General features: G+C 42.7%; 1 protein-coding gene across 1 annotated transcript in view; it reads left to right on the plus strand.

The window, feature by feature from the left end:
* lmbr1l (limb development membrane protein 1-like) overlaps positions 1 to 23,596 on the plus strand; it is a 63,628-nt gene that overhangs the window by 24,356 nt on the left and 15,676 nt on the right. Inside the window, exons 3-13 of the mRNA XM_041180342.1 lie at positions 2,211 to 2,244; positions 3,977 to 4,116; positions 7,551 to 7,654; positions 9,006 to 9,132; positions 10,078 to 10,146; positions 12,214 to 12,278; positions 13,685 to 13,757; positions 14,104 to 14,190; positions 14,614 to 14,690; positions 18,360 to 18,437; positions 20,141 to 20,214. Of these exons, the coding sequence (XP_041036276.1) occupies positions 2,211 to 2,244; positions 3,977 to 4,116; positions 7,551 to 7,654; positions 9,006 to 9,132; positions 10,078 to 10,146; positions 12,214 to 12,278; positions 13,685 to 13,757; positions 14,104 to 14,190; positions 14,614 to 14,690; positions 18,360 to 18,437; positions 20,141 to 20,214 (928 nt within the window). The remainder of the gene's footprint in view (positions 1 to 2,210; positions 2,245 to 3,976; positions 4,117 to 7,550; positions 7,655 to 9,005; positions 9,133 to 10,077; positions 10,147 to 12,213; positions 12,279 to 13,684; positions 13,758 to 14,103; positions 14,191 to 14,613; positions 14,691 to 18,359; positions 18,438 to 20,140; positions 20,215 to 23,596) is intronic.

A 23,596-nucleotide genomic window follows, 5' to 3' on the forward strand; every position in this document is an offset into this window, starting at 1 on the left:
AATTAAGACAAATGGAATTTTGGCCTGTATTGTTAGGGGGTTGGAGATTAAAAATAGGAAAGTCTTGTTACAACTGTACAGGGTGTTGGTGAGGCCTCACCTGGAGTATTGTGTACAGTTTTGGTCCCCATATTTAAGGATATTCTGGCATTGGAGGCAGTTCAAAAGAGATTCACTAGGCTGATTCCTGGGATGAAGGGGTTGACTTATCAAGAACAGCTAAACAGTTTAGGCCTTTATTCATTAGAGTTTAGAAGAATGAGGGGTGATCTTATTGAAACATACAAGATTCTGAGGGGGTATGACAGGGCAGATGCTGAGAAGACGTTTCCACTAGTGGGGGAATCTCGAACTAAGGGACATAGTTACAGAATAAGGGGACACTCATTTAAAACTGAGATGCGAAGGAATTTCTTCTGAGGGCAGTGAATGTCTGGAATTCTCTACCTCCAGAGCTGTGGAGGCTAGATTAATGAAAGTATTTAAAGAGGAGGTAGATAGATTTTTGAAATATTGGGGAGTTGAGGGCTATGAGGAGCTGGCACCAAGGAGGAGTTGAGGCCTGGGGCAGATCAGCTATAATCTTATTGAATGGTGGGGCAGGCTTGAGGGGCTGAATGGCCTACTCCTATTTCATATGTTCTGCATAACCACCTTGCTCTCGTATTCTATACCAATATTAGAGAAGTCTAGGATACCGTGTGCCTGGACAGAGTAAACAGGGTGAAGCCGTTCCCACTCATGAAAGGAGCAAGAGGGCACAGCTTTCGAGTAATTGGCAAAAGTGATATGAGGAAAAAACTTATTCATGCAGCAATTCTTTAGTATCTGGAATTCATTGCTTGGGAGTGTGGTGGAGGCGGGTTCAATTGAGGCATTCAGGAGGGAATTAGGTGGTTTCTTTCAAATAATCTGCAGGGTTATAGGGAGAAGGCAGGAGAATAAGCATTTCACCTAGTGCCATTTAGAGAGCTGGTGCAGACATGCTGGGGCCAAATGGCTTGCTTCTGTGCTGTAACAATTCAGCATAACTTCCCTCCTTTCCCCTTTGCCTGGCTCTGCATTCTATACCCCCTCTCCCCAGCTTTTAAAAGTCCCAAGTCAGACCAGACTACATGCACCATTATTCTGTCATACCAGTGAAAGAAACCAATATTGTCCACAAATTAGTCTTTATTTTTAGATCTGGCCTCAAAGCTGCTTTTCCCCCATCCCCACTTTGGGGTGTGTTGTGGTCAAGGCAAATGAGAAATGTTAACGGGGGAGAGCGTTCCAGTAGCCTAGGCCAAAGAAAAGAGTGCCAACTGTGCAGCCTCCCACCCCAGCAAAATGTTTCAATGGAGGACCCCTAACTCGAGCCAATCCAACTTTTCTCTTCTTTTTAACCACCCTTAAAATAAGACATGTTTCTCTTGCACTGGAAGCATCTCCTAGTGTAAAGAAAAAGGAGCTGTTATTTTTTTTAAAACTGTTAAAGTAAATCTTAAGACCAGAGAGCTGCTGAGTGCCTTCTAGAAAGGTGAAGTGCTCGAGCTACATTGGTGCAGTATGGTAGAACAAAAATGGAGAGGTCAGTGGGATAGGGAATTCAATTGGCGAGTTAGAGCAAAGTTAGATTATTGGGGGTGGGTGGGGGAAGCTCACTCCCTCTTTTCACAGGATAATAGACATGTGGAAAGGACTCTAGATTGGTTTGGGATTCGACAACACTTTCAAACAGAAATGAATTGCTATCTACTGAGAAAGGGGATTGAAGGCTATAGAGGCAGGAGTAAGTACTGCTTGTTTAATTTTGGGGAAGGAATTTGGTGATCCCTAGAGTAGGGGAATCTATGATGGAATAATCGTGCATAGGCTCTGGATGGAGTGAACTTGATAATGTCAAATGGCCTCTTGCTTCAGTCTTTGTGTCCTTACGACTGTGGAAGTTAAACCAAAGCAATACTTGATTCACTTTGTGAAGAAGGGGAATTCTGGATTATATTTTTTTAAAAGTCATCCATGGTTATTGTCCTTAATTTAAGATTTAAACTGAGGTGTGTTTCTCTGGCTAACAGTTGAAATCTAGAACTGAAGCTTTGATTGAGACCACATTTTTCTTCAGTCTTAAAGATGTGACAAAGCATGTTCCCAGTTGAATCCAAGAAAGCCATTGTTATAAAGCATTAATTCTAACATGCTTGTACCGTGAAATTATCTATCTTTTCTAGACAATAATGAAGATGCAACAGTCAATCGCATCACGTAAGTGTAATTTTTTTTTTCAATCAAACTTGATTTCGCCCACTTTAATCATCGTTTGAGTGTTAACCCAGTTGGTGGTGTTGATGTGCCTAAAGAAGGATCTCTGGGAGCTACTTCCTCAAGCCGCAAACTTATAATAATGACTCAGTGTTGTAACTTAGCCCCTTTTTAAACTGATGTCTAAAATGCACTCGTCAATTGGACTTTGTATCTGTCCATAATCCTGACAGATGCAAAGCCATCACAGTTCTGTCCTTTGAACAGCTACGTATGTAATTATACATAGAAGTTAACTCGTACTGTTATCTGGCCACCTTTTTTGGTCTAAAAGTTTTTTTATGTACATTTGTGCTGCCCTATTGTAGCATAGTGATTGTGTTACTAGGCCAGTAATCCAGAAAATGAGAGTTCAGATCCCACCATGGCAATTTGAGAATCTGATTTTTTTTTTAAAATTGGAAATAAAAAGATGTTATCAGTAAAAGTGGCCTGAAGCTGTTGGATTTTTTGGAAAAATGCATCTGGTTTACAAATGTCTTTCTGGTTGGAAACCTGCTGTCCTTGCTTGGTCTCTGCCTATTAGTGATTCCAGACCCACACCAACACGTAGCCTCGCTGGGCTGAATGGCCTCTTTCTGTGCTGTGCTACTCTGATGCTTCACTGGTCTTTGGTGACCATTGTATCAAAAATACTACAGTAGTTCAAGGAGGCCCTACCATTACCTTCTCAGGACAAATGGGAATGGGCAATGACTGCCAGAGATGTCCACATCCCAAGAATGAATAAAATTTAGCTAAAGCCCTACACACACTATTTTGGAATGGTATTGGTGTAGGATTCATGCACCTTCCTGCCTCTGTCTGCTTTGACATGGCATTTCAGTATTTGTATTATAAGCTAACTGATATTTATTTTGGCTACAAAATTGCTTTATTTGAGATGCAATAAATGTTGAAAAATTTTTTAGATTATTAAACAAAGGCTAAGATAGCAGCTGGCGCGAGCTGTCCAGAAATCTAACAGTTCTCTTTCTGAGCAGGTGGAGTGTTTGACTTGAAAGTTGAGAGGGAAAGGAGCTTGCATCAGTAAAGCATCTTTCACACCCTCAGGACTTTCCAAAGCGCTTCGTAGCTAATGCAGTACATTTGCAGCGTAGTCACTTGTTTTGTAAGCATTTAGATGTGAATGTCAGTGTTCCTGTACCTTGAACTGGATAATGAGTTATCCCATTGCCTCTGCTGCCATGGTGTTCAGAGGATTATCCGCATTGTTTGAAATGCTGAGGAGACTTTTTTAAAAATCTAGTTAGCAGACGCTATTTACTGAAATATGAAACTATCTACCACCCCCACTCCCCCAAGGGAAGGTGGCCCGATGCTTTATGCAAAGCTGCCGGTTCTAATCCACATGACTGGCCCCCACCATCTGTTCTCCCAGAGCACACAGCCATAACCTGTTGGTAGATTCAGAACTTGGGTGTCTTTGTGGCTCCTTTCTGCAGTTTGGCTCCCTACGCAATAGTATGCCTATTTATAGGAGCACAGCTGAAGGCAAGAGAATGGAGGATCTGCAGTCAGCTGCCTTCAGGGGAAAAAGAACTGAGCTATGCCTCGTTCTGGTATGTCACATCTGAACCATATGCTCAATGGAAGGTGTTGATCTATTGCAGTGATGTAGATTAGACCTAACAACACAGTTGTCTAACAGTGATTTTTTTTTTAATTAAAATAGGTTATGGATGTGCACATTCACTCTTGCAGTATCTGCTGGTGCAGTCTTCCTCCTTCCATTTTCAATTATTAGCAACGAGATCCTGCTTTCATTGCCAGAAAATTACTATATGCAGTGGTTGAATGGTTCCCTTATTCATGGTGAGTAAATGGGAGCTCAAATAACACTAAGATAAAATCAAAAAACTGCAGATGCTGGAAATCCAAAACAAAAACAAAAATACCTGGAAAAACTCAGCAGGTCTGGCAGCGTCTGCGGAGGGGAACACAGTTAACGTTTCGAGTCCGAATGACCCTTCAACAGAACTAAGTAAAAATAGAAGAGAGGTGAAATATAAGCTGGTTTAAGGGGGGTGTGTGACAAGTGGAGCTGGATAGAGGGCGAGTGATAGGTGGAGATAACCAAAAAATGTCACAGACAAAAGGACAAAGAGGTGTTGAACGTGATGATATTATCTAAGGAATGTGCTAATTAAGGGTAGAAAGCAGGACGAGCAAGGTAAAGATAGCCCTAGTTGGGATGGGGTGAAGGAATCTAAAAAGGCTGAAAGGTAGAGATAAAACAATGGATGGAAATACATTTAAAAATAATGGAAATAGGTGGGAAAAGAAAAATCTATATAAATTATTGGGGGGGGGGGAAAGGAGGGAGGATCCGAAAGGGGGTGGGGATGGAGGAGAGAGCCCATGATCTAAAATTGTTGAACTCAATATTCAGTCCGGAAGGCTGTAAAGTGCCTAGTCGGAAGATGAGGTCCTGTTCCTCCAGTTTGCGTTGAGCTTCACTGGAACAATGCAGCAAGCCAAGGACGGACATGTGGGCATGAGAGCAGGGTGGAGTGTTAAAATGGCAAGCGACAGGGAGGTCTGGGTCATGCTTGCGGACAGACCGGAGGTGTTTGCAGTAGACTAAATTGAGGGAAGTGCACTGCATTCATTGCTTCCAATGCGGTTTCCTCTACATTGAAGAGATCAAACACAGACTGGGTGACCGCTTTGCAGAACACCTGCGGTCTGTCCGCAAGCATGACCCAGACCTCCCTGTCGCTTGCCATTTCAACACTCCACCCTGCTCTCATGCCCACATGTCCGTCCTTGGCCTGCTGCATTGTTCCAGTGAAGCCCAACGCACAACGCAAACTGGAGGAACAGCACCTCATCTTCCGACTAGGCACTTTACAGCCTTCCGGACTGAATATTGAGTTCAACAATTTTAGATCATGAACTCTCTCCTCCATCCCCACCCCCTTTCCGATCCCCCACCTTTTTTTTCCAATAATTTATATAGATTTTTCTTTTCCCACCTATTTCCATTATTTTTAAATGTATTTCCATCCATTATTTTATATCTATCTTTTAGCCTTTTTTTGATTCTTTCACCCCACCCCACCCCCATTAGGACTATCTGTACCTTGCTTGTCCTTTCTACCCTTAACTAGCACATTCCTTAGATAATATCACCACCTTCAACACCTCTTTGTCCTTTTGTCTGTGACATCTTTTGGTTATCTCCACCTATCACTGGCCCTCTATCCAGCTCTACTTATCCAACCCCTCCTTAAACCAGCTTATATTTCACCTCTCTTCTATTTTTACTTAGTTCTGTTGAAGAGTCATACAGACTTGAAATGTTAACTGTGCACCTCTCTGCAGACCTGCTGAGTTTTTCCAGATATTTTTGTGTTTGTTTTGGCTCAAATAATAATGTTGTCTGGTGTCAGGTAATGAATAGAATTGACAAGAGTGCAGAGTTTTATGCATTAGCTGTGAAAAGGCAGCACATCTAATAAAGAGCTACATTTTTGAGAGAAAGAGGGAATATTTCAGATTGAGGGCCTTTTTTCAGCTTATTTGCAAATGGCGATCTCCATTTTGGATGCAGAGGAAAAGTCATATTAAAGTGTTAAATTGCTTGTGGAGTTGTGGTTTAGCTGCACCTGCAGAGTAGCACAAAGCCTCAGAATTGACAGTTTGGGAGCTTGTAATGAGACTAACTAGTGGAAGCTTGGCAGTTTTGAAAAGTGCAGTTTTTAAAACCAAATCAAAGCCATTGTTATCTGTGCACCGTGACTCCTTGTATAAGAGTAGAACAGTTGATAAGAGCATTGTGAGTTAGCCGAAGCAGTAATTTGGGTGGTGCATTTGGTCTCTTTCCTGGCTGAAGAGGGGAAAATAAGTCAGGGTTCCTAGTGCTAATCACTGACCAGCAATTCTACCAAAAGTGTGTGAGAATTTGTCAGCTGGCTTTCACTGTGAACTCTCAAAGAATGGCCATTGGAAGCAAGGTATTGGAGGGTGCCTTGGGCCCATGGATTCAGCAAGTGTCAGCACCTTCAGGCTGGGAGAAAATTGGCAACAGAAAATCTCTACAGAGGAAAAAAATGTGCAGAAACAGGCATAACAATCTCGGTTAAATTGGCTGGCCATAGAATTCAAAAACAAATCCGCTGCTCACTAAATGATTCCTCATTTAATTTTTTCTTGCCACATTTCTGTCTACCTGATATCAGCCCGAGTCCCAATTTGAATAATGAATGCAGCTAAAAGCATGAACATTTTTACATCCGAAAATGAACACTTTGAATTTGTGTTGTTTACTTTTTTCAAATTTAAGTACTGATTTTCTGTGTTTCTCAGCATGAGACAGATTCTGTAGAGTGAGCTAATGTTGCCATCTAGTGGTGAAATGGGGTAACCCACATGCAAACACAGTTCTTGCTTTTTGAGGAAAGTGGCCATGTTTTCATTATGCTTGTGGAGTGTGGTTTTTCTGTACCTGTGGAGTAGCACCAACACCCCAGAGAACTGACAATTTGGGATATTGTAATGAGGCTTTAAACTAAGTGGAAGCTTGCCAGTATCACTAAAATCTAGGCATGGGCATTTTTTTTTTCTCCACTCCTCACTCTTTCCTTTTTTTTATTCTGTAGCATAAGCATTAGCCACTTACAGTATCTAAAATGCTGCTTATAATTAGGGATGCCAGTCCTGCAGGATTGGCTCGGAGTGCCCAGGTTTCAAAGGTTAATTTCCAGGATGCTGTTGCAGACATCCTGGGAGAACATTAGGAAGTGGGTTTTTTCCCCTCAATTCTTTGGGGATTTCTGCTGTAGTTATAAAAAAAAAAAAAATTTGGCGATACGGAAGGGGATTGTTTGACGTTCAAGAGTCGTCCAATCAGTCAACTGAGCCTGTTTGTGTTCCAGTTTGTGTGGGAGGGCGGTGCACCAGGATGCTGGATGTTTTAGCTGAAACCCCTAGGAATACATTCAACCTGAGATTCAAATCGCATTGCTTGATGGAAATTTTGAAAGGTTTTGAAAATTGAAGTCTCCAACTGCATAGTTTGAAAATTATTTCCTTGATTTTATTTTTATCTCCCAATAGAACTAATGTTACCAGTTAGCATACAGTCATGGCTATTTCAGGTAATTTAAGCTCCCTTTGATTATCTAGCACCAGTACTGTATGCAGAACCCAATTATTGTACAGCAAAGGCATTTGGAATTAATTGTTCAGGTGTCAATGGAGAAGACTCCAGAGAATGTAAGTGACCTGTATGTCTCCCCCTGCAGGCCTGTGGAATCTTGTTTTCCTCTTCTCCAACATCTCTCTGGTGTTCCTGATGCCTTTTGCCTACTTCTTCACTGAATCGGAGGGATTTGCTGGCTCAAAAAAGGTGAGAAGGGATATTGTGGTGTTGCAGAAAGACTGGAAGATCAGCAGTAAATGGCTGAATACAATTGAAATCATCACTAAAATATTGAGGTGCAGGTTACTTTCTGTAGTGCGATTAGTGCACAATCATGGAGTAGGAAGTGTGAGTATACCAAATGAACTGAAGCATGGACATGCCCTTCCCTCCAAACTTGGTGAAAGCGAAGTACAGTACCCCATGGCAGAACAGAATTTATACAGCTCTTGAAAGAGCAGAAGGTGGGCCTGATGGCCAAGATAAGCTCAGAGCATGAGGGGTGATGAGAGGGAAACTAGAGAAAGATGTGAGTTTGGGCCTGGGGTTGGGGGTGAGGGGAATGGAGGAATGTGGCAGAAGCAGCTAAATAGATGCTCTCCATCTTAATGACAAACATTCATAGTTCCTCTTGTTGGAGGTGAGGATAGAGAGAGGTTTAAGAAGATGGTCAGTAGGAAAGAAGAGAAGCTGGGATCGTTGATCCTGGAATAGTTTAAACAGAGGAGAGCGGGACCTGATGAGCACTTTGTTCTGGCTGGATCAGGCATTGTGTTGCTAAACCGATAGTTTCTTGTCAGGCTTTGAATTTGCTGATGATTCAGAAACTTGTTTGTTTGCACGTCATGTTTTTTTTTAACAAGTTTTGAATTAATGAGCTATTTCGGCTCTGGTAATTTTATGCTAACAATTGATTGGAATTGAGCTGGTCAAGGGCCTGGTTGTCTTTTACTGTCACTGAGGATGGGCTAATTGTTTTTTTTTAAAAAAAAAACCCAATTGAAGCAGACGCTAAGAATGTTGTTGTTTGTTTGTCTTGAGTCCTTTTAGTCTAGAAGTTTAATGTTCTTGAATTTTTCCTTTTCCCCAGTTAACTTGTATATAAAAAGAAATCCAATTTTCTGACATCTTGAAGGATGTGTTTGGCTGTGGCCTTTTTGAAGGTGGCTAGTTGCTTAATCTAGGGGTAGGTTCAGCTCTCCACCACCGGTCATTGGAGCTGTTTTTACTTGTGTGTTTTTTTTCGTTGACTTGCTGTGTGCTTTAGCTGCGCTACCTGTCATGGACTCCAGCTAATTCAAGGATTAGCTTCTTTGTCTGTTGCTGATGGCATGTCCTTCAGCGTGGATCCCACTGTACTCATCTGCCTGAAGCTTCTGGCACTGGATGACGAGGTCAGTTAAACAGCCTCGACTGGACGGTGGTGGCACTGGCTGCTGACGTTATGTTTGCTGGTTTTAACATCTCGCCAGACCTGGAGTTTCAGCTCAGACATGGTCATTGTCCTTTTTAATATACAGGAGCCCAGTCTTAGAGATGGTCTTGTCTTTCTCCACAGGGAATTATGGCTCGAGTTTATGAAACGGTCGTTGTCCTCTTCCTTCTGACCCTCCTGGTTCTGGGGATTGTGTGGGTGGCATCAGCAATTATCAATAACGATGCAGCTAGCAGAGAATCTCTGTATGGTGAGTGTCTTGCTGAAGGGACTACCCTATCTGTTCCCCTTAGTGTCTTGGAAATGTCAATCAAATCACTCCTCAACCTCCTAAATTCCAGGGAATACAACCCTATAATCTCTCCGTTGTAATTTAACCCTTTGAGTTCAGGTGTCATAGTAAATCTACATAGCACTTCCTCCAAGGCCAATATATCCTTCCTAAGGTGTGGCACCTAGAACAGATCAGTGAGTCCAGGTGTAGTCTAACCAGGGCTTTGTGTAGTTGAAGCATGACTCTTTCCTGCCCCTGCCCTACCCCCATCCTATGCTAATCTTCTAGGTATGAAGACCAGCGTTCCATTAGACTTTTGATTAACTTTCTGTACCTGTTAATTATCTCTTAAGGATCTGTGTATCTGGACTTCTGAGTCTCTTTGCACCTCCACTGTTTCAAGCTTTTCACCATTTAGGAATTATCCTCTTCTATCCTTTTTAGGCCCAAAGAGGATGACTTCGCATTTGCTTACTTTGAAATCTATTTGCCACAGTTTTTGCCTTTTTACTTAATCTATCAATATCGCTGGTAATTTCAGGCTTCTGTCTACACTGCTTACAATGTCGCCTATCTTTGTCGTCAGCAGAATTGGGTATGTTGCTTTCCATTCCATCTGAGTCATTGCTGGAAGAGGAGTGCTGGCAAAAAGCGCAATTTATATATTTTTTTAAAAGTAGTATAGTATTGGCAAAGGGTTGCAGAACTTGTAGGTCTTGCAGCCCTGACACAGGGTTTGGAAGACCATCTCATTCCTCCTGTGCTTGTGTGATTTTGGGATGGAGCCTTGCATATCCTCATGACTGGGCCTTTCCAGATGTTGCAAGCAAGGAAAGTCTAAAAGATGAGAATGCGACCCTTCTCCAAGTCTTCCATTGTTATTTAGTCTATATTTTAATCCATATTCTCTTTCACCAACAGATCTGTGGGACTATTACCTTCCGTACCTCTACTCGTGTATTTCTCTATTTGGAGTTCTGCTTCTCCTCTGTGAGTAACTCCTCCTAGGATAGAATGATAACTTGTGCTACCTTGGATATTTGTTTCTCATAACTGGTGGCATTTAAAAACTTATTTTTGCATTATTATGTGAAGTTTGTTTAAATAGCTCAGCACTTAAAATTCAGATGGTTGTAAATTGTGTTCCTGGGCAAATGTGAATTTGAGTGTACTTGCATACGCTCAACCAGTGTGAGGACAAAGCTTTGCTCAAATAGATGTGGTATGGGAAGCAGACTGAGGCTGTTGACTGGAGTAGAACTGGCCAAACTTGTCATGTTTAACTTCCCCTTTTTTCAAAAAATTGAGCATTGGCACAAGGAAGAGAATATTGAGGTATGATTTGTTTTTTAACTAGCTAGTTCTTTGATCTTGGGATGAATGTTGTTTACTATGATTTTTCTACAATGAGTCATGTTATGCAGCATTTCATCACTAGTTAAGATGGAAATGTCAGAATGCTTTTTAGTTTAATTTTATTAAACCAGTAAGTTCATTTTAAACTTTCTCTCCCACTTAAACATCTGTGAAGCATGAAAGATGTTTCTTTGTTTAAGGCATGCATGCCTCTGGGGGAGGTGGTAACGTCACTGGACTAGTGATCCAGAGGCCTGAGCTAATGCTCTGGGGACATAGATTCAAATCCCACCACAGCAGCTGTTGGAATTTAATATAATTCCAGATTCAATGAATTGAATTTAAAAACTAGCCTAATTGCTAATTGTAAAAACCCATCTGGTTCACTAATGCCCTTTAGGGAAGGAAATCTGCTGTCCTTACCATTACATGGCCTAAATGTAATTCGAGACTCACAGCAATGTGGTTGTCTATTAAATGCCTCTGAAATAGCCTATGATTCCATGAGTATGACTGACCCAGCCTCTACCATCACCATCCCTGGGTATGTCCTGTCCCTCTGACAGGACAGACCCAGCAGAGGGGGTGGCACAGTGGTATACAGTCGAGAGGGAGTTGCCCTGGGAGTCCTCAGTATCAATGCTGGACCCCATGAAGTCTCATGGCCTCAGGTCAAACATGGGCAAGGAAATCTCCTACTGTCCCTCAGCTGATGAGTCAGTGCTCCTCCATGTTGAACATCACTTTGAGGAAGCACTGAGAGTGGCAAAGGCACAGTATGTACCCTGGGTGAGGGACTTCAAGGTCCATCACCAAGAGTGGCTCGGTAGCACCATTACTGACCGTGCTGGCCGCATCCTAAATGACAGCTGCTAGGCTGGGTCTGTGGCAGGTGGTGAGGGAACCAACAAGAGGGAAAACATCCTCACCAACCTGCCTGCTGCAGATGTATCTGTCCATGACGGTATCAGTAGGGGTGACCACCACACAGTCCTTGTGGAGACGAAGCCCCACCTTCACATTGAGGATACCTTCCATCGTGTTGTGTGGCACTACCACCGTGCTAAATGGGATAGATTTCAAACAGATCTAGCAACTCAAGACTGGGCATCCATGAGGCGCTGTGGGTCATCAGCAGCAGCAGAATTGTACTCAAGCAGAATCTGTAACCTCATGGCCCGGCACATCCCCCATTTTACCGTTACCACCCCTGCTTCAATGAAGAGTGCAGGAGGGCATGCCAGGAGCAGCACCAGGCATACCTAAAAATGAGCTGTCAACCTGGTGAAGCTATAACACCATCCTGACTTGGAAATATATCGGCCGTTCCTTCACTGTCGCTGGGTCAAAATCCTGGAACTCCCTCCCTAACAGCACTGTGGGTGTACCTACACCACATGGACTGCAGTGGTTCAAGAAGGCAGCTCACCACCACCTTCTCAAGGGTAATTAAGAATGGGCAATAAATGCTGGCCCAGACAGTAATGCCCACATCCTATGAAAGAATTTTTTTAAAAAATTGTTGGTCATCATTGCTAGTGTAGTGTACCACCCAGTGCTTTAAAAATTACAGGTTAGTGCAGAGTTAGACAGCAGAGAAGATAGTTAAATCTGTCTGATTCATCAGTATTTACCTAGTGTAAAGAACAAATTGCATAGGTTTCTGATTTCCATAATTAATTTGTCTCCTTCCCTTCACAGTGTGCACTCCTTTTGGCTTGTCCCGTATGTTCACTGTCACTGGCCAACTTCTTGTAAAACCCAGGGTAAGGAATCTCATTTTGCAACCTCTTGTAGTCTAGGGTAATGTTGCGTAACTCCAGCTTTTCCTTCTCAATAGACTGGCTCTTGAGTGCATTTCCACTAGTCCTGGCTGCACTTGCTGTTCTTTCTGTGAACTGAGATGATGTTGGTGGGGTATCTGACCATCACGCTCAAGTCTCTGGTTTTGTGTACACACCTGCACTTGGCAACAGAGCCACTAGACAGTATTCACGAGCAAGAAATCTAAATGATTTCCATTTCGCTCCAAGAGCTTTGTAACACTTCCAAAGCCTGACTAAGATGGTCTAAATTAGCACAACAACAAGCAACTGAATGTGGAACCTTCTAACCTTTGTGTACACAACCTTCTGCATTTACCCACAAAGTCCCTGAAGGGGCTGCAAAAAGAATTGAACAGGAAATTTGAAGAAATGTGTATACTTTCATTAATTGAAGGTGTCAGTTGTGGCTCAGTGGTAGTATTTGCCTCTGAGCCAGAAGGTTGTGGGTTTAAGTTCCACTTCAAAGACTTGAGCACAGAATCCAGGTTGACTCTCCAGTGCCAATACTGAAGGAATGCTGCTGGAGGTGTTAGTCTTGGATGAGACATGAAACTGAGGCCCCACCTGCCCTCTTGCGTGGATATGAAAGATCCAAAGACACTCTCTTTTTTGAGGAGTCGAGGTGGTGCCTTGGCCAATATTTATCCTTGATAAACATTACCTTTTTAAAGCAAAAATAAATTGCTCAAAATGATCTCCTTGCTATTTTGTGGGACCTTGCTGTGCACAGAGCAGTTGCTTGATTCCATTACAACAATGACCAACTTCAAAAAGCCACCTTTACATGTGAAGCCATTTGGGACATCCTGAGGTTTTGAAAGGATGGATAAGGAAGATCCCCCCCCCACCGCCCCCCCACACACCGCCTTTCATCCTGGCACCAGTTAAGAATTTTTATATCTTGTTTATACTTAGTTTGTTAATTGTACCTCTGAACGTCAGTGATAAATGAAATATAAACAAAGGCTGTTGGAAGAGGCTAGCATTCCCATGTATGCATATGGATGATTTCAAGTGGGCCCTATTGCTTCAAGAGGCAATTCTCCAATATAAGTGCAGCATTAGAAAATTCATGTGCCAACAGCTTTTATTTTTGATTGACAGTGACTCTGTCCACTTTGTCCCTCCTGATGTGCATCCCTCATGGTTATGCTCTTTAAACTCTGCATTTTAGATCAAACTTTTGGTCAGCTGCCCTAATCTCTCCTTATGTGGCTCAATGTTTGATAATGTTCCTGTGAAGAGCCTTGGGATGTTTTGTTTTGTTAAAGGTGCTATGTCAATGCATGTTGTTATTGAAGGTAGAAGGGATACCTTGATTTTACTCCTTGACTTTTTGTTTGTAGCTTTTGGAAGATCTGGATGAACAACTCAACTGTACACGATTTGAGGAGGCTGCTATGCTGCATAAGCTAAATGGTATGCAAAAACAGTTCTTGCCGGCAGTAATACTCGAGTACATATGACCGTGTACAATCCCATCAATGCTGATAGAACCAGCTTAGCTGAATTTGATACCCTTTTCATTTTCTGTCAAGTATGAGATTAGTGTTGAGTATCCAAAAAGCCATTAAGAAAATTGTTAGTTCAAATCACAAGTCATATATTTGAGCTGTGCAGCTTTGTGCCCCAATGATAGCTGATCATTACAATAGAAGGCTTGATCTTCAACTGAATCAAAGTTTAAAAGCAATTTACTGTGAAAGGAATTTAAAAGCAACTTTGTTGCTGATGTATTTTTTTTTTTTCTTTCTTATGGTGGCAGGCAAGATGTCATCCTGCTGGGTGTTTTTCAGTGTGGAGTCCCTCAAAAAGCAGTTTCTGAATATCCATGCTAGAAGGCTTAAGTTGGGTAAGGACAGGAAATTTTGTGTGTGCGTGTGTGTGTGCGTGTGTGTGTGCGTGTGTGTGTGCGTGTGTGTGTGCGTGTGTGTGTGCGTGTGTGTGTGCGTGTGTGTGTGCGTGTGTGTGTGCGTGTGTGTGTGCGTGTGTGTGTGCGTGTGTGTGTGCGTGTGTGTGTGCGTGTGTGTGCGCGTGTGTGTGCGCGTGTGTGTGCGCGTGTGTGTGCGCGCGTGTGTGCGCGCGTGTGTGCGCGCGTGTGTGCGCGCGTGTGTGCGCGCGTGTGTGCGCGCGTGTGTGCGCGCGTGTGTGCGCGCGTGTGTGCGCGCGTGTGTGCGCGCGTGTGTGCGCGCGTGTGTGCGCGCGTGTGTGCGCGCGTGTGTGCGCGCGCGCGCGTCTTTCTGTGTCACATCTAACAGCAAACCTATTCCTACAGAAATGAGGAGAAGAGCTTCACCCTGGCAAAGGAACCTGGGATACCCGTTGGCAATGCTGTTGCTTCTGGCGTTAACGGTAAGTCACAGAATCACAGAATTGTTACGGTGTAGAAGGAGGCCATTCAGCCCATTGTGTCTGTACCGGCTCTCTGAGCATTTTAACTTATTGCCAATCTCCTGCCTTTTCCCTGTAACCCTGCACTTTGTTTCTATTTAAATAATCATCCAATGCCCTCTTGAATGCCTCAATTGAACCTGCCTCCACCACACTTCCAGACAGTGCATTCCAAACCCTAACTACTTACTGTATTTAAAAAAAAAAGTTTTTTCTCACCTCGCATTTGCTGCTTTTGCAAAACACTTTAAAACTGTGCCCTCTGGTTCTCGATCCATTTACGAGCGGGAACAGTTTCTCCCTATCTACTCCGTCCAGATCCCTCATGATTTTGAAAACTTCCATCAAGTCTCCTCTTAGCCTTCTCCTCTCCAAGGAAAACAATCCCAACTTCCCCAATCTTTCCTCATAACTGAAGTGTCCCATCCCTGGAACCATTCTCGTAAACCTCTTCTGCACTCTCTCCAATGCGTTCACATCCCTCCTATAGTGTGGTGCCCAGAACTGTACACAATACTCCAGCTGATGTCTAACCAGTGTTCTATATAAGTTCATCATAACCTCCCTGCTCTTGTACTCTATTCCAGGCTTCATTAATAGGGGCATACTGTATGCTTTAGAAACAGTTCTCTCTACTTGTCCTGCCACCTTTAGTGACTTATGTACATAAACACCCAGGTCTTTCTGCTCCTGCACACCCTTTGGAATAGTACCCTTTATTTTATACTGCCTCTCCATGTTCTTTGTACCAAAGCGTATCACCTCACATTTCTCCACATTGAACTTTATCTGCCGCCTATCTGCCCACTCCACCAATGTGTCAATGTCCTTTTGAAGTTCTACACTGTCCTCATGATTTACAATTCTCCCAAGTTTTGTGTCGTCTGCAAACTTTGAAATTGTCCCCTGCACACCTGGGACCCTTGCTTTTCCCGATATACACCGTATTGATTGCCTTTTGGAAGTTCATATAAACCACATCAACAGTCTTGCCATGTTTAAAATATTGGTTGGGTTTTGGTGAAGAGGTTCCAGCCATATGCCTATCCAGCTCCAATGCAAATTTTGACCTTTTTTCTACTCTGGCCACTTGATATACTGAACAAATTAATTAGTGATATTTGAAGGACACCATCTACACCATGTTACAATGATACAAAGAACAAACCTGCAAATGAGATTTGGTCCTCATTACAGTCCTCTTCTGATAAATGTGCACCTTGTCCAAGCATAGAATGCAATGTACCTAATCACATCTTGTTCACTCATTGTGCAGAATTGCTGATCACACGGAACGTTTAACTACAAAGTGTTCCATAAACTGGTTTTAATGCTCTGCCAACAAAATGCAGCCAACCCACTGTCAAATGTCACCTGGAGACAGCAGCACACTTTATAGTCTGACCTTTCTTTTAGTGTAAGAGGTTTGAGCTTTTTATTTTGGGCTGAATGACTGATTGCAAAGATTTGCCAGTTGTCTGTGTATATGCTGTTTGTAGACATCCTGAGTGCTTCTCTGCACAACAAAATCTAATCCTATTAGGGTTGAATGTTGTGTATTTTCCTTCTTGTAAAATCTTAAAAGCATTTTTGCTGTAAACAAAGTCTACCTAAAACCTTTTCAATTGAAGGAATTGCTGGGATGACTGTTTTCTAGTGACTTTGCTAATTGTGAGTGACTGGGAAGCTGTGTTACAAAGAAAAATTGATGGGAAAGCTTAGTTTCTTGGAGACCCAATTTCAAAATGGCAGTGTTGGGGTGGGTGTATGTTTAAATCTAGAGTAGTTAACCCAGGGTTTCATCAAAGTGTGCTTTGAGAGAGCATACTCCTTTTAGAATAGGAGAGACTGGGCCTTTTGTCATGGTTGCATTCTCAACTAACTTGAGCTATGCCACTCCATTCCAGTTTTACTCGGAGTTGGTGTCTTAATCATCATTGTAGTTTATGTATGTGCAGAATATATTGTACGATCTCCAGTAAGAGAGAATCTAACTATCTCCCCATGACATTCAATGGCATTACCATTGCTGAATCCCCCACTATCAATACCCTGGGGTTACCATTGACCAGAAACTGAACTAGACCAGCCATATAAATACTGAGGCTACAAGAACAGGTCAGAGGCTGGGAATTCTGCAGCATATAACTCACCTCCTGACTCCCCAAAGCTTGTGCATGATTTACAAAGCACAAGTCAGGAGTATGATGGAATACTCCCCACTTGCCTGGATGAGCGATGCTCCAACAATACTCAAGCTTGACACCATCCAGGACAAAACAGCCCACTTCATTGGCACCTCATCCACCACCTTTAACATTCACTCCTTCCTCCACCGATGCACAGTAGCAGCAGTGTGTACCATCTACAAGATGCACTGCAGCAACTCACCAAGGCTCCTTTGACAGCACCTTCCAAACCCGTGATCTCTACCATCTAGAAGGACAAGGGCAGCAGATACATTGGAACACCACCACCTGGCCAAATTCCTCTCCAAGCCACTCACCATCCTGACTTGGAAATATATTGCCATTCCTTCACTTTTGCTGGGTCAAATTCCTGGAACTCCCTCCCTAACAGCACTGTGGGTGTACCTACGCCACATGGGCTGCAGCAGTTCAAGAAGGCAGCTCACCACCACCTTCTCAAGGGCAATTAGGGATGGGCAACAAATGCTGGCCCGGCCAGTGACATCTGCACCCCATGAATGAATCTTTTAAAAAAAAAACTCAATGTCATTACTTTTCTGCAGGTTTATTAAGTAGTGGTCTGGAAGTTTATTTTTGTGGCTATTCATACATCTTGGAATTGTATGATGTTGAAATTCTTTGGTTTAAGAGTCGAGGCCCTCCTGTACGTTGAGCTGCAAGGCTTTTAACGCGAGGCTGCCGTTACTGTTTTCGGAGGACTCATTTGCATAACTCAAACAAAATGACGTATGTCCCTTTAACTTTGAAATAAACTTGCTTTATGCAGGAGTTAATTGATTTGTGCTCGTTATGGTGAAGTTGGATTTTCTGGATTCAACATGAAAGACCTCATTGAGGAGATGAACTGTTTGCTGACCTTTGGCACAAACATGATTGGCTTCTGTTTGAGTCCTGATGCAACACGAGCCAGGAACTGTACACTACTCGGTCTATAAATAAAGCTTCCAATATTTTAAAATTAGTGCACATGATCAAACCAAATGTTGTTATTGTGATTTTTTTTCTTTAATTTTGTATTCCCCAAGTGAGGGTGTCTGTGCTAATCAACAATGCAACACATTAGGAGCTAGTATCGGCACCAAGCCCTTCCAGCTGAGGCACATCATTAGCCAAATGCAGCATAAGGTGTCCTGCTCTGCCTCAGCAATGTTCTGCAACTCCTATTGTACCAACCTTTTTGTGTGTAGCAAAGGGTTGTGCTAGGGGCTCATGCTCACTGAGTTTGGTTGGGATAGCTCCAAACTTCTTGTTGTCCCATCAGTTTTAAGGGTCATAAAGACAGCATTTGAATGAATATAGTGCTCCTGAAACACAGCAACGTAGCTTCATCTCTATTACTCTGGGACTGTCATACTAACTGGGAAAGGCTGGAGTACACTGTTCTTCCCAATTGATTGTTTTGATTCTCCTGTAATTTCAGGGTATCTCAGTCCTGCTGGTGGGATTCCATGTTCTTGAATTACTTATTGATGAAACAGCCATGCCCAAAGGAATGCAGGTAAAGAACTTGAAAGAAAGCAAAACTTAATATATAAATAGTCAGATTAAACAAGACGTTCATGTTTGTCTGGATGGCTCTCAGACAATCATCTGGTTGAACCGAACATTTCACCTCACCTTCTCACACACACACACACACACACACACACACCCCCGATTTATTTTTTTATTTTAAAAGCTGCACATCCTTGTGTTGGGAAAGTCAGCAGGATTTTCTGTTATGCGAGGGTATTACGGGTTACCGAGCTGTGATCTAATTGAATGGTGGAGCAGGCTAAAGAGGCTGAATGACCTTCTGTTCCTATGGCGCACCTTGTGAAGTGTAGTCACTGAAATTTCCCAGACTTATTCCTGTAGCTTTTGTCTGGCTGTTGTCCTGTAACTAAGTGGAATTACCACAGTCTGGTGGCTTTGTAGTTTCCAAAAATCAGCAAGGGAAAGTCTCCAAAGCTAAATGTACATAATTGGTGCTCAAATGCAAGGGCAGTTGCATGTTATGAGTTCTGTAACCATATTAACTACCTGTGTCCTGTTGAAGTGGAATAAAACCTAATCTTGAAGATAGAAGCCACTTAATTATGTGTAATCATCTACATGAAGGCTGGGATATTTAATTTTGAATGAAGAAAACCTGGACGTGTGTAAAAGCTCCATTTTCAAAACTGCTGGGTTTTTTTCACTTGCAAAAGTAGTTGACAGTAGTTTGACAGTAGGTTCCCTGAAACTCTCTAAACTGACACTTCATGCTGAATTACAAACACAAGATAAAACTTTATCCTCACTTGCATATGCAACAATGTGTCAACATTTGCAAAAATAAATTGTGTATATAGTCTCCCCTAATAGATGGCCTCTTGAGCTGTGTTACATAATGTGGCCCCTAAATGTTTTTCAAGGTATATCATGTACTATCTTTGATAACCTGGAGGGGGAGCTCCTGTACCATGTACAGACCATATCTGAATGAAGAACAGAAAATGCTGGAACATACACTGTAGGTCTGCCAGAAAGGAAAAAGATGGGTTGACCCTTCGCAACTCTGTACCATCAGCTCTTCAGAGCCAATGCTGGCCTATCTCTTCACTTTTTTTCCAGATGTGGACCAGCCTGTTAAACTGCAAAAGCTGCAGGAACTTAATTTTCCCCATTTTTCATCATGCATATAAGTATCTCTGTGTTTTGGAGGAAAATGGCAGCTGAGAGTTTGCAGCTTACTCTTGCAGTGTGGTGGTGGATTTCTGGATTTTGTATCCTCCCCACTTTATGCTGAGTTACAAGTGCTACAGGTACTGACAGCTGTCCATTGTTTTGTCTAAATGACCAATCTTGTGTGAGCCTGGACAGAGGGTGTTAGAAGGCATTTTGACTATCCAGCTTGATATCTCAACTGTAACCTTCCAGTAGTGAGCTTTTTGTGTATTGATCACCACCCAGGAACACTGACTACTACCCATCCCAACCTCCTCACTCCCCTCCTTCTGTCTCTTCCTCCACCATCATCACCACCACCACCCCCACTACCCCCCCCCCCCCCCCCCCCCCCCCCCCCCAGCTAAATCCCTCCATAAAAACGCTTGGCACACTAAAGCCAATTGTAGTTACGTGACTGCTGCCCCAGCTTGAGGATGTTGGTATTTTGAGCCTTGAGTAACTCATGATATGTGATGTTTGCAGTGTTGTTAAGTGCTTTTTCTCTTCTAGGATCCTCTTCTGGGGAAAGACTCTCTCTCTATGTTTGGTTCACTTGGAGCAGCTGTGGAAGTCATTCTCATTTTGTATCCTTTCAATGCTATTCTGTTCAAATAAAGACAGATGGAGCCTCATGATGTGGGGTCACCTCCCTTTTCTGTTCACCAGGCTTTCCTCCGATTCCCCCAAAGCACATCATTGGATCTTCGCCTGTAGAATGCACAGACCAAGTACCCACAGCGTGAGTGAGGGCTTGTTCCCTGTCTTCTGCCCCAGGTGTTGTTTGATTTGCCCTTGGGATGTGGGTGTTGCTGACAAAGTCAGCATTTTTTTTGCCCATCTTGAATTACCCTTGTGAAGGTGGTGGTGAACTGCCTTCTTGAACTGCTGCATTTACTGCCCATTCCCAATTGCCCTCTGAGTGGTTTGCTAGGCTGTTGGAAGTGCTCTTAGGAAGGGAGTTCCAGGATTTTGATCCATTGACAATTGAGTATCAACTGATATATTTCCAAGTCAGGGTGGTGTGTGGCTTGGAGGGGAACTTACATCTGTTGGTGTTACCATGTGTCTGCTGCTCTTGTCCTTCTAGGTGGGAGAGGTTGTGGGTTTGGAAGAGCATAAAATTATCATGAAAACCCATTTCGTTCAGTAATGCCCTTCAGTGAAGGAAATCTGCCATCCTGGCTCTGTCTGGCCTACATGTGACTCCAGACCCACAGCAATATGGTTGACTCTTAACTGCCTTCTGAAATGGCCTAGCCAATCACTCCGAGGCAACTGAGGATGGGCAATAAATGCTGGTCTTGCTGGTGATGTTGACATCTTGAAGGAATAAAAAAAAGTGCTATCATACAAACATGAATTAGGAGCAGGAGTAAGCCATTTGGCCCCAGAGCCTGCTCCACCATTCAATAAGATCACGCCTGATTTGTTTGTTACAAATTCCACAATCCCATCTACCTCCGATGACCGTAGATCCTTGTTAGGCAAGGGAATCAATCTACCTCTGCCTTAAAAATATTCAGAAGGCAGTGGAGGTAGGGTCATGTGAGGCAGAGTTCCAAAGTTGCACAACTCTGAGAAAAAATTTCTCCTCATCTCTGTCCTAAGAAGGTGACCCCTAATTTTAAAACAGTGCCCCCTAGTTCTGGATTCACCCACAAGAGGAAACATCCTTTCCATGTTCACCTTGTCAAGACCGTTCAGGATCTTATATACTTCAATCAAGTCACCCCTCACTCTTCTAAACTCCAACAGAAACAAGTCCAGTCTGTCTGTCCTTTCGTCATAAGACAGCTCACTCATTCCAGGTATCAATCTAGTAAACCTCCTTTGAACCGCCTCCAACACATTTACATCCTTCCTTAAATAAAGAGACCAAAACTGCACACAGTATTTGATGTGGTCTCACCAATGCCCTGCATAACTGAAGCATAACATCCTTACTTTTTTGTTCAACTCTCTTGCAATAAAGGATAGCTTCCATTAGCCTTATTAATTACTTGCTGTACCTGCATTCTAACTTTTGATGACTCATGCACTAGAATATCTAGATCCCTCTGTACCTCAGGATTCTGCAACTGTTCACCATATAAGTAATACTCTGCTTTTTTTTAATTCTTCTTGCCAAGGTGAACAAATTCACATTTTCCTACATTATACTCCATCTGTCAGATTTTTGTCCACTCCCTCAACCAACCTATACCCATCTGCAAACTCCTTATGTCCTTATCACAACCTGCTTTCCTACCTATCTGTGCCATCTGCAAATTTAGCTACCATGCTTTCACTCCCCTCATAAGTCATTGATATAAATTGTAAACAGTCGAGGACCCAGCACAGACCCCTGTGGGATTCCACTCATCACATCCTGCCAATCAGAAAGATTCATTTATGCATACTCTCTGCTTTCTGCCAGCCAGCCAATCTTCTATCCATGCTAATGTGTTACTCCCTCCATCATGAGCTTTTCCTTTCCATGACAACCTTTGGTGTGGTACTTTATCAAATGCCTTCTGGAAATCCAAGTACAGCACGTCCACAGGCTCCCTTTATCCGCTGCGCAGGTTACTCCTTCAAAGAACTCCATTAGCTTAAACATGATTTCCCTTTCACAAAGCCATGCTGACTCTTCCTGATTACCTTGAGCTTCTCAAGTGCCCAGCTATAACCTCCTTAATGATCAATTCTGACACCTTCCCCACAACAGACGTCAAGCTAACTGGCCTATAGTTTCCTGTTTTCTGCCTCCCTCCCTTCTTGAATAGAGGGGTTATATTTGCTACTTTCCAGCCTGATGGAACCTTTCCAGAATCTAGTAGATTTTGGAAAATTAAACACCAATGCATCTACCTCATCAGCCACCTCTTTTAAGATCCTGGGATGAAGTCTATCAGGACCTGGAGACTTGTCAGCCCGCAGTTCCATCAGTTTGCTCAGTACTGCTTCCCTAGTGATTGTAATTTTACCAAGTTCCCCTCTCCTTTCCACCTCCTGATTTACAACAATTACTGGAATGCTTTTGTATCCTCTGTAGTGAAGACAGAAGCAAAATATTTGTTAATTTCATCTGCCATTTCCTTATTATCTACTATTAACTCCCCATTGTCACTCTCTAGAGGACCAACACTCACTTTACTTTTTTCCTGTTTAAATACCTGTAGAAACTCTTGCTTTCTGTTTTTACATTTCTAGCTAGCTTCCTCTCAACCCTTTTTTCTCTCCTGACTTGCCTTTTACTCATTCTCTGCCATTCTTTCTATTCTGACCAATCATCTGACCCGTCACTCATCTTTGCGCAGTTATATGCTTTTTCCTTAAGGATGCTTTCCTTAACAACTTTAGTTAACCACAGATGGGGGGTCCTCCCCTTAGAATTTTTGTATATAGTAGGAATGTACTTATGCTGAGTATTTTGAAATATCCCCATAAATCTCTGTCACTGCTTCTCTATTGATCTATCCCCTAGCCTAGTATCCCAGTTCACTTCAGCTAGCTCAGCTTTCATGCTCATATGGTTACCCTTAAGTTTAAAATACTAGTCTTAGACCCAGCTTTCTCCCTTGCAAACTGGATGTAAAATTCAATCATATTGTGGTCACTGCTACGTAGGGGTGTCTTTACTCTGAGGTCATTAATTAATCTTGTCACATTACACAAAACCAAGTCTAATATAAAACAAAAACAGAATTACCTGGAAAAACTCAGCAGGTCTGGCAGCATCGGCGGAGAAGAAAAGAGTTGACGTTTCGAGTCCTCATGACCCTTCGACAGTTCTGTCGAAGGGTCATGAGGACTCGAAACGTCAACTCTTTTCTTCTCCGCCGATGCTGCCAGACCTGCTGAGTTTTTCCAGGTAATTCTGTTTTTGTTTTGGATTTCCAGCATCCGCAGTTTTTTTGTTTTTTTCAAGTCTAATATAACCTGCTCTCTGGTTGGTTCCAGAAACTATCGCGAAAGCATTCTATG

This window comes from Carcharodon carcharias, chromosome X (genome assembly GCF_017639515.1).
Source record: "Carcharodon carcharias isolate sCarCar2 chromosome X, sCarCar2.pri, whole genome shotgun sequence".
NCBI lineage: Eukaryota > Metazoa > Chordata > Chondrichthyes > Lamniformes > Lamnidae > Carcharodon > Carcharodon carcharias.